Genomic DNA, 11,187 nt, shown 5'->3' with positions numbered 1-11,187 from the left:
ATATATTTAATTTATAAAAATATTTTAAATATTATATTAATAAATTAAATTTATAACTTTTATTATTATTAAATACTAATATTTATGTAAAATACTATATAATAAATACAATAAAATTAATATTAATTATAAAATTAAAATATAAATATACAAAAATAATTTATTTTATAAATAATAAAATAAAAATTACAAAAAATAAAATAAAATCATAATTTTTAAAATAATTTTTAATTAATTTAAATTTAAAATAAAATAAAAAATAAGAAAAATCATCCTCTCTATTAAGAGGGTGCCCTCTCGTACGAGAGAAAGAATTTACTTCACCTTCTCATTCCAAAGGGTGATGTAAATGATCTATTAATAATATTATAAAATTCCAAAAGATCTTTTAAATGTAAAAATACAATAAAATTAGCATTAATATTTATAAATTTTATGATAAAATAAATATAAATTCTCTCCATCCCGTAAATATAACCCATTTAAATCAGTCACAACATTAAAAAAAATAAAAAAATTATTGAAATATTGTAAAAAGTAAAAAAATAATTAAGAGTATTTTTTAAAATTTAGTTATTAATTGAAAACGATGACGAAAAAATAAATTAAATATAATGATAATTGTAATAAATAAATATTGAATAAAAATAATACTTAAATAGTAAAAACTTGAATTTACTAAAAGTAATAATAAATTAAATTTCACGGAAAAAAATACTTTTACCATCTCAACTCAAAATATTTTTTTACAATTTTAATCTGACTATTCAAAACTATTAATTTCATATTTTAAAACAAATAATCATATATTATATCAAAATATTTTTATTTTTTATTTAAATTACAAAAGTACTATTACATACGTAGAAAAACTTTATATATAAAATAAAAAAAATAAAAAATGTCAATTTTTTACAATGACCAATAAAATACTAAAGTAGTAGTATTTTTTTATACAAACCAAAGAATAAATAGATGGATGTGATATGTTTTTTTGTTTGGGGGATTTAATTTTAAATTTACTATTTATCCTATTTTTTTTCCCCCATAAAATATCAAATCAAATATTTATTTTAATTTTTTATGTTATACTTCCTCCGTCCCACAACTATAGTGTGGGTTGGATTTGACACGAGTTTTAAAAAATATTGATATTATATTGATAGTGGGCAAAAAATATGGATAAAAGATTTTTTTGCCCTTGTAAATGTATTAGTATAAAAAGTAATGGCAATTATGTAATAATAATGAAAAAGTAAAGGTAATTTTATAGTGATATGCTTATATATGAAAATGAGATTATTGTTTTGAGACGAACAAAAATGGTAAACAAGACTATTGTATTGGAACGGATGAAGTATTAAAAATCAAATTTATATTCAAAATATCACGTCAACACTTATTTCGCATCATACAACTATTCAAATTTAAAATTTTTATTATTTAAATCTCAACTCAAAATTCAAAACCCGAAAACGAACACACTTAAATATTATAATCTTGATCGATTTGTACTACTAACATGATTGCATCCACACTATATATGCAATGTATACATTTATTTATTTATTAAGCAGTATATATATATATTTAATGTATTGGTAAAATATTTTGTTTGAGAAGTAGCCAGCAAATTGAGGCATTGGCTCGACATATTTATAATTCTATTTTTTACTATTATTATTTAAATATTTATTTTTTATTATTTTAAATAATTTTTTATTTTTATAATTTAAAATAAAATTTTTAAAAATTTAGAAAAATAAAAAAAATTTAAAAGTTATAATTAAAAATTTAATTTATTTTTTTAAAAAAAAATATATAAAAGCAACGCTATTTTTTTTGGTATCGCTACAGTGCAAATAGCAACACCAAAAAGTGGCGCAAGATTACCCGACGCCAAATAAACCAACTCAGTGCCAATGACTTGTATAGTACTCCCTCCGTCAAGTTAGAAAGTATACATATTTCTATTTTGGGACGTCCAATTACAGAGTAACCATTTCATTAAATACCCAATTTTTTTCATAAATACCTCTAGTTTACATCACATCATTACTTTTATAAAAAAAAAAGTAAAGGCAAAAATGTCATTTTACTATTTTTATCTACCTACTATAATTAAAATAATATTATTCCTTAATCTCCGCATCAAAAATAATTATATACTTTTAGCTTGGACGGAGAAAATATGACTTAGGCATTGTCTGTCACAAATAATTTGCATAATGGGACTTATTTTACCGAACATAGTTTTCAAATTATTTTTTTTTAATGGAAAGTTAACCAAAAATATATCCCAAAAATATTAATTACAAATTTTCATCTTATAAAAATAAAAAATTAAAAAAAATAAAACCAAAAATAAAACCTTATGTTGAACAAAGATACACATACACACATAGTGGCGGTGTGGCCCCCACAGTCCTACTTCGACCTCAAACCGACCGTTACAGCTTACCAAAGCTTGACTGTTTTGCCACACAAAAGATTTTAGGACTATATATATATATATACATATGTCTATTGAGAATATGAGTATAGAAATTTAAAATAATTGGCTCTAATTGTTTTTTTCTTTTTATTATTATTATTTAAATTATTATCAGAAAATACTCTTTCCGTTCCAAAAGAATTTTTTTGTTTTTTTATTTTCGTCCGTCCCAAAACAATTATCATATTTTTTTATTTAGTAATCGTGATCCCCACCTTATAACAAATTTATTCATACTGTTTTAAACTATCTATAATTATTACTATAATTTACTTTTTAAAATCTTTCAAAAAATAAAGATACTCTCAACAAGACGCTTCTTATGGATGGAGGGAGTAGTATATAAATAAAAAAAAAAAAGAGTCGTAAATGGTAAAGCAGTAGGAGCAGTATATATATATATATAAAAGTGTATCGAAATCTCCGCAGTGGTGAGGAGTGAGGACTGCAAGTTCGAATTATTCTTCTTCGACTTAAAAAATAAACACATAATATAGAGTGAGAAACAGTGTCTCTCTGTTTGAGATATATATATATATATATATATTTTCTTCTATTGCTTTTGTCTCTCTCAAAATTTCTTTTTTAAATTTCACGTGGTGTGGCTTTATCTGCCCTCATTGAAATGCACATTACATTCACAACCAATTTTTGATTTAAAAAATATACACTATTTTATATATATATATATGTATATTTTAAAAAAAATTCTATACAAGATTTTTTAAAATACACTATTAATTTGCCTATGGATATCGATCTCTCTCTAGACCCACTCACAAACCAAATTATATATATATATATCTGTGTATCTATATCTGTTTTCTTAAGCTATATGGAGGTGAGTTTGGAATAATTAATTGGATATTTATGGAGGAGGCAATTGTACAGACCCGAGGCTGCAAGTGCAAGCAATAAATAAAAAAGAAAAAAAAAAGTGCAAGCAATAAAGTAAGTTTCTTTTTTATCTTTTTCAAAAAATTATCATACAATTTCAATATATATAGATATATATACATATACAAATTTGTGTAATGTATGAGGGAAAGAGAAGAAGTGTGTGTAAGGGAGATTTTTTTTTTTTTTTTTTTATTTTTAAGAAAGCAAAAGGAAGGTTAATTTTTTTTTTTTTAATTATTATTATTAGTATTTATTTTATTATTATTTTGTTAAAAGGGGGGGTTTGTGTGAGTGTTGCGAGTGTGGGTTGAAAAGGGTTTTTACACGTGATAAAGAGAACATCAAAGGCAGTTGCATGCGTGTACAAAAGATTCATTATCATCATCATCATCTTCTTCATCATCCTCCTCTCTCTCTCTAGAATTCATTTTTTTCCCCCAATTCTTTACACTACAAAATCCTCTCTCTTTCTATCTCTATCTCTATCTCATTATCTATCCAATCTGAAATTTGAACCCACCCCAGAAAGAAGAAAAAAAAAAAGCCCATCTTTTTTGTCATCATCAACGCCATTTTTGAAAACTCTTTTTCATCATTTCAAAATATTTTCTTGATCCCTTTTGGAGGGTGTCTTTTAAGGAAGTAATTAAAGCCCATTTTCTGCAGCAAAGCTTTGATTCAGAAAAAGAAAGAAGAAGAAAGATGCAGTGTTGATTTGGTGAGCATTTCTTGATTAATTAAAATCAAGAAAATTAAAGCTTCGAATTAAGCATTTAATTTGATTGATATATATATATATATATGTTTTTGGTTATCTCTTCCAATGAGGTGTCGTTTTCCATGGCAGCAGTAAAATAAAAATATTTCAAGAAGATGAAAATGGATAGATATGTTTGGTTTGATTTGATTTGATTTGATGAGTTCTTCAATGTTTATTCTCTTCTTTTAATTCTTTAGTTTTAGTTTTATGTGTTTGTATCGATCGAATAACACTCTTTGGTTGCTCTTTTGTTGCTTTCTAGGCGTTTTTATTCTCTTTCTTGAGCAGTCATATTTCTGTCCTCACATTTATTTATGTATATATATATCTATATGTGTCTTTAATTACTATCTTGGATTTATTCAAACTTTTTTCTGATACAAGTCTTGGTTTTGGTTAGGGGACAAGATGAAGGATGGTTTTGTCTTCTGGACATTTCTACTATTTGATTAGATTTCATGGTAACTATATCACCATACATTTTTTTTCTATATTTGTGCACATGTTCTTCATTTTTTCTTTCAAGATTTCATTTTTCATTTATAGGGTTTTCAACCCCTACTTCCCATTCAAATTTCTTTATGGATATATCTTACCATTGCTATTATTATTAATTGATTCATTAAGTTTAAATATATATATTTTTTTAAAATACAATGGAAAGTTTTCTAAACATTAGAAAGAATGGTATAGATCTTTTTAAACTATAAATTCAAGAAAATTTACCTTATTATTATTAAGGACTCCATTTTTGGGATGGGTTTGTTGAAACTTATGTTGGCTATTTTAGCTTTGAGATTTGCAGCAGCAGAAAGAATGGAAATGTCTGTAGTTTGCATTGAAAATAATAATAATAATAATAATTTATTTATTTTTTTTCAAGAAAGCCCATCTTTATTTATTTAATGCTTCCCTTCCCTTTTGCTTTTGCGTGTGGGATTTGCCAGCATTACTATCAAATTTCCATTCTTGAATACATTTTTTCAATTTAGGGCTATCGAGCTGACACACTCAATTTTCCATCTTTGTTTCGATTCTACAGTTCATCTATCCAACCCATTAAATCCCTAAATCCCTCAAAAAAAAAAAAAAAAAAAAAAACCCCAAACTGTTCTATCCTATACATAACAAGAAATTCCCAATATCATCACAACCTTAAATCATGCCAATAAGACCAATGAAAGAGAATTCCGAGCACCACTTGCCAATCAAACCCCAATTTCAAAACCCCACCAAGAACCCACCCAAGATCGGAAAAGTCCCGCCGCCGCCGGCGGCAGCGGCGGCCGCCCAGGACTCGCCGCCGTCAAGAAACCGCGGCCGGAGGAGGAGAAGAGGCGGCCGGAAATCGGACCAGAGCGACTCATTTATGCGGCCGAGTTCCCGTCCATGCACCGCCGCAGATAAACCGCCGGTTCTCGCCCGCGAAACCGGCCAGACCGTTGTCCCGGCGCTTCCCGGTCCGACCGGCCCGGTCCGAAACGACGGCGGGTACCCTTCTTCCAGCAAGTCCTTAACATTCCCTGCCCGGCCTGGTTTCGGGCAGCTGGGCAGCAAATGCATCGTTAAGGCCAACCATTTCTTCGCCGAGTTACCAGACAAGGATTTGATCCAATATGATGTAAGATTTTTCGGAGAAATTAATGATATCCTTACCCTTTTCGTGGCAATTAATGTTATCCTTTTTTGACACATTGTGCCATCAATGAATAGATCTTTGTTTGGTTGGATTTCTTTCTGTAGGTGAGTATCAGTCCTGAAGTGGCCTCACGAGCTGTAAATCGAGCAATCATGGCAGAGCTTGTTAAGCTCTATAAAGAATCTCATTTGGGGACGAGGTTGCCTGCTTACGATGGTCGGAAAAGCCTCTACACTGCCGGAGAACTTCCCTTTGCTTGGAAGGAATTCACCGTTAAATTAGTCGATGAAGATGACGCCATTAATGGCCCCAAGTAATTGTCGCATTACTCCCTCTTTTTTCGTCGAATTGTATGCTCAAATATTAGGTCACAAGTTTTAACTAGAACGGATAATAAACGATACAAAAAAGTAGTACGTTCGTAATATTAGTATTTTAGTATTTGTGAAAAATATTTAGTCGTGTAAAAATAAATGTCGTTACTAAAATGTAATGGTAATGTAATAGTAAAAAGAAAATTGTTCGTTTAGACGGAGGGTTTTGGAGAGTTTTGGAATTTTGAAAGTTTGGAGAAAAAAGTAAAAAGTTACCGTTTGATTTGATATTTTGTGAGAAAAAAAGTATAATTGATGTGACGTTTTCGTAAAATGGATGGTGCCTAATTAATGAAAATAGATGGAAAATTGAATATGTTTTTATATTTTTAAAAAGAAAAGTGAGCATAGATTTAAATATCAGAAAAAGTATGATACGACAATGTGCATTGATCGTCGTTAATTTTCAATGAATTTTATGATTTGTCGAATTTCAGGAGGGAAAGGGAATATAAAGTCGCGATCAAGTTTGTCGCGCGGGCGAATTTGTATCATTTAGGACAGTTTCTTGCCGGAAAGCGAGCGGATGGGCCGAAGGAAGCGCTGCAAATTCTTGACATTGTGTTGCGGGAGCTTTCGATGAAAAGGTACAGAGGAATGATCGATTTTTCGGCTGTTCGATATTCGGTGTGCTGATGCGGCGTTTTGTTTGTGTTAAGAAGGTTCTGCCCTGTCGGGAGATCATTTTTCTCTCCGGAAATCCGAAAGCCGCAACGGCTCGGCGATGGTTTGGAGGCATGGTGCGGATTCTACCAGAGCTTAAGGCCTACTCAGATGGGCTTGTCGCTTAACATCGGTAAATTTGATATCGATTTTAATTTTTGCCACAGTCGATCGAAATTGCTTGTTGAAATTGTTATATTGATTTTACCGAATTACAGATATGGCTTCCGCGGCGTTCATCGAAGCTCTTCCGGTGATTGAATTTGTCGCACAACTACTCGGAAAGGATGTGTCGAGGCCTTTATCCGATTCGGATCGCATAAAGGTCGTTGCTTTGTTGATTATTTACGCATAAGTTTGTCTTTGTTCGTCGCGTCGAAGTAATTCATGATTTCGGGATTTTTTTTGTTTGTTTTTTAGGTGAAGAAGGCTCTTCGAGGCGTAAAAGTTGAAGTAACTCACCGAGGAGAAGTACGAAGAAAATATCGAGTCTCCGGCATCACAACTCAACCTACTCGAGAGCTAGTGTACGTACGATCTCTCTCTGTTTAATTAAATCTATTTTGTAAAATGCCGTGACTTTTAATCTTGTTTTACGTTACTACAGGTTTCCCGTCGACGATAACTCAACCATGAAGTCGGTTGTCGAATATTTTCAAGAAATGTACGATTTCACGATTCAGTATACTCATCTTCCTTGTCTACAAGTCGGAAATCAGAAAAAGGCCAATTATTTGCCGATGGAGGTTCGACATTGTTGTTTCGAATTCGTTGAGCTTCTGTATGATTTGTTCGTTACCGCGCTAACACTTTTTTTTTTGTCTCAGGCATGTAAAATCGTCGAGGGACAAAGATACACTAAGAGATTGAGCGAAAAACAGATTACGGCGCTCCTAAAGGTTACATGCCAAAGACCGCGCGACCGGGAGAAGGACATTGTGCAGGTAGTAAAAAATTATTGTCTATTATATTACGATTATTTTCGATGATATGCGTCAGATGTTTAATGTCGTTGTACTGTACGAATGTAGGCTGTCGAAAACAACGATTATGAACACGATGATTACGCTAAAGAGTTCGGTATACGAATTAGCGAAAAGTTAGCTTCGGTGGAGGCGCGAGTTCTCCCGGCACCATGGGTTAGTTCCTATGTCTGATGCGATTCGCCTTTAATTTCATCGACAAATTTAGCGCGAACCTAACGAGTCGTTTGAATTCAGTTGAAATATCACGAAACCGGGAAGGAAAAAGATTGCTTGCCGCAAGTAGGCCAGTGGAATATGATGAACAAGGTTTCAGTCGTTATCGATTTTTTCCGTATCATATAATTATTCGAAACTTTATATCAAGCTCGCCTTTTTTTTTTTTGTAGAAAATGATTAACGGCATGACGGTTAGTCGATGGGCGTGCATTAACTTCTCTCGGAACGTTCAAGACGGCGTTGCTCGGGGATTTTGCAACGAGCTCGCGCAAATGTGTCAAGTCTCCGGCATGGTAAATTTTTTCTATTCGATTTGAAAAAAAATTACGGTTTTGTATGTTATCCCAATTGTTTAAACTTTACGGTCGCAGGAATTTAATCCCGATCCGGTGATTCCGATCTACACGTCGAGGCCCGATCAAGTCGAGAAATCGTTAAAGCATGTATACCATGCTTGTATGAACAAATTGAAAGGAAAAGAGTTGGAGCTTCTTCTCGCAATACTTCCCGACAACAACGGTTCTTTATACGGTAATCAACGCGCAATGTTTTGTGTTTTAGCGATTATTTTTTGTTTGGCTAATTGTCATTTCTACGTCGTACAGGCGATCTGAAGCGAATATGCGAAACCGATCTCGGGTTGATCTCCCAATGCTGTCTTACGAAACACGTTTTCAAGATTAACAAGCAGTATTTGGCGAACGTATCGTTGAAAATAAACGTTAAGGTACGGATGGTTCGCTCGGATTCAAACTGCGTCGCGTATTTCCGTTTTGCTCGTTTTTATTCGGTGTTTTCTTCTAACAGATGGGCGGCAGAAACACCGTTCTATTGGATGCAATAAGCTGTCGAATACCGTTGGTCAGCGATATTCCGACGATTATATTTGGAGCGGACGTGACGCACCCGGAAAACGGAGAGGATACGAGCCCGTCGATTGCTGCTGTAAGAATTTTCTTATGCAACATACTCGATACATGTTTTCTTAGCCTGGGATGTAATAATTCAATGTATTGATCGATTTCCAGGTTGTCGCGTCTCAGGATTGGCCGGAGGTCACAAAATACGCCGGACTCGTTTGCGCGCAAGCCCACAGGCAAGAACTGATTCAAGATTTGTACAAGACGTGGCACGATCCCGCTCGCGGCACAGTCAGCGGCGGCATGATCAGGTTCGTCGTTAATACATTGATTTGCTATAATCGTCGTTGTAATTTTTATATAACGATCGAATCGATTGTCTCTTTTCGTAGGGATCTTTTGATCTCGTTTAGAAAAGCGACGGGACAAAAGCCGCAGAGGATTATATTTTACCGGTTAGCATCGTCGTAGTTATCGTTGACGTAAATTTATTCGACGCCTAGCTGATTCTTGATTTGAAATTTATAGGGACGGCGTGAGCGAAGGGCAGTTTTATCAAGTGTTATTGTTCGAGCTCGATGCGATTAGGAAGGTCGGTTACATTGTTTTTATGGCGTTTGTGTTATATATTTGATGCTATATCGATGGTTGTCTTCTTACACAGGCGTGCGCGTCGTTGGAGCCGAATTATCAGCCTCTGGTGACGTTTATTGTGGTCCAAAAACGACATCATACCCGACTTTTCGCCAACAATCACCGCGATAGAAGCAGCACTGATAAGAGCGGGAACATCTTACCCGGTAAATTTCGACTCTTTTTTCTACAATTTTTCATAGCAATTAGACTGTTAATCGAATTGAGTAGCTCGCGATCAAAGTTTGACTCGATTCGTTCACAACTCGACTCGATTATTTTATGGCGATAAATGAGGCGAGTTTGACTCGCGGGTGGTTCGACTGAGCTTATTAGTGATATATATTTGTATTATTTTTTTATGTTACGGCAAGCTCGAGCTATTCTTTTAATTTGAATCCTAAATGAGCCGAGTCCGGCCTCTACCGGTAGTATGTTCGAGTCGAGTTCAAACAACTGATACTCGAGCTCGTTCGGTTCGTTTAATAAGTTTAACTGCAAAATGAGATATTTGTATTATTTTATATATTACCCCAAGCTCAAGCTGTAATTTTAGCTTGAATCCTAAATGAGCCGAGTCAAGCCTTTACCTGTAGTATGTTCGGATCGAGCTCAAATAACAGATATATGTCGTTTAGTTTGTTTAACAGCTCTAATTGCAAAGTAATTTCAAATAAATAACAACCGTCTTTCCGCAGGCACCGTTGTCGACTCTAAAATCTGTCACCCGACCGAATTCGACTTCTATCTATGCAGCCATGCAGGAATTCAGGTACGTAAAAATCGATCATACTTTCATGATTTTAAGCTATTAGTAAATCAGAAAATTTATCGATCTAATTCGTTAGGGGACGAGCCGGCCGGCGCATTACCATGTACTTTGGGACGAGAACAACTTCACGGCGGACGGGATCCAGTCGCTTACGAACAATCTCTGCTACACGTACGCGCGATGCACGCGCTCTGTTTCTGTCGGTAAGGCCCCCCGCTGCATATTCTTATCTATCTTTCCGCGTAAATTTTTGTCGTTGTTTCTAACAATGTCGAACTTTTCTGTTTGAGACAGTTCCTCCGGCTTACTATGCGCATTTGGCGGCGTTTCGAGCGAGATTCTACATGGAACCGGAGGTGCAGGAAGGCGGCGGCAATGGGTGCTCCGGGAAGGCCGGGCGGGTCGGCGGTGGCGGCGAGTTCGGCGGCGTCCGGCCGTTGCCGGCGCTGAAGGAGAATGTGAAGAGAGTAATGTTTTACTGCTGAAAGAGGAGGGGGAGAGATGGAGGAGTGAGAGAGTAATTAGGGTTTAAGGTAGTTAGGGTTTAGGTGATACGGCGTCGTTTCGGTTCGTATGTACGTTAGTCTCTGTGTACTGTTGGTATGTACTTTGTATATATTAGTTGGGTTATTTCGTGGGTTTTAAAAAAGATTTTTAATACTCTTTTTTTTTTTTTCAAAAATATTAAATCAAATAATTTTTTTTTATATTATATTACAAATTTATTTTATATTAGAAATATCACATTAATATCTATTTATATCGTACCAAATAATTATTCAAATTCAATTTTTTACCCTTCTTAAATTCAAATACAAAAGTCCAAATCCACAAACAAACACACCATTTTTAATTTTTAATTAGTGAATATAATTAATTTATTAATGCAG

The 11,187-nt window shown here is 33.6% G+C and overlaps 1 protein-coding gene across 5 annotated transcripts; it reads left to right on the top strand.

The window, feature by feature from the left end:
- Nucleotides 1-3,796: 3,796 nt before the first annotated feature.
- Nucleotides 3,797-10,955, top strand: LOC127249782 (protein argonaute 10). Of its 5 annotated transcripts, none has more exons than XM_051272774.1 (23): nt 3,797-4,112; nt 4,555-4,615; nt 5,197-5,775; nt 5,898-6,106; nt 6,605-6,754; nt 6,827-6,963; nt 7,049-7,155; nt 7,251-7,357; nt 7,438-7,576; nt 7,658-7,774; nt 7,862-7,969; nt 8,051-8,122; nt 8,203-8,325; nt 8,404-8,563; nt 8,638-8,759; nt 8,840-8,977; nt 9,061-9,203; nt 9,285-9,347; nt 9,421-9,484; nt 9,557-9,692; nt 10,224-10,297; nt 10,374-10,500; nt 10,592-10,955. In XM_051272774.1, the coding sequence occupies exons 3-23, from the start codon at nt 5,317-5,319 to the stop codon at nt 10,780-10,782; spliced, it is 2,946 nt and encodes a 981-aa protein (XP_051128731.1). In that variant the 5' UTR covers nt 3,797-4,112; nt 4,555-4,615; nt 5,197-5,316; the 3' UTR covers nt 10,783-10,955. The 5 variants fall into 5 exon arrangements, with proteins under 5 accessions (XP_051128731.1, XP_051128758.1, XP_051128767.1 ...); XM_051272810.1 differs by having other exon boundaries at nt 3,798-4,112; nt 6,830-6,963; XM_051272801.1 differs by lacking the exon at nt 4,555-4,615.
- The last annotated feature ends 232 nt before the right edge of the window (nt 10,956-11,187 follow it).

Source organism: Andrographis paniculata, unplaced genomic scaffold (assembly GCF_009805555.1).
Source record: "Andrographis paniculata isolate CXL003 unplaced genomic scaffold, ASM980555v1 Contig11END, whole genome shotgun sequence".
NCBI classification, from domain to species: Eukaryota; Viridiplantae; Streptophyta; class Magnoliopsida; order Lamiales; family Acanthaceae; genus Andrographis; species Andrographis paniculata.
This window is presented reverse-complemented; position numbering and strand designations above follow the sequence as displayed.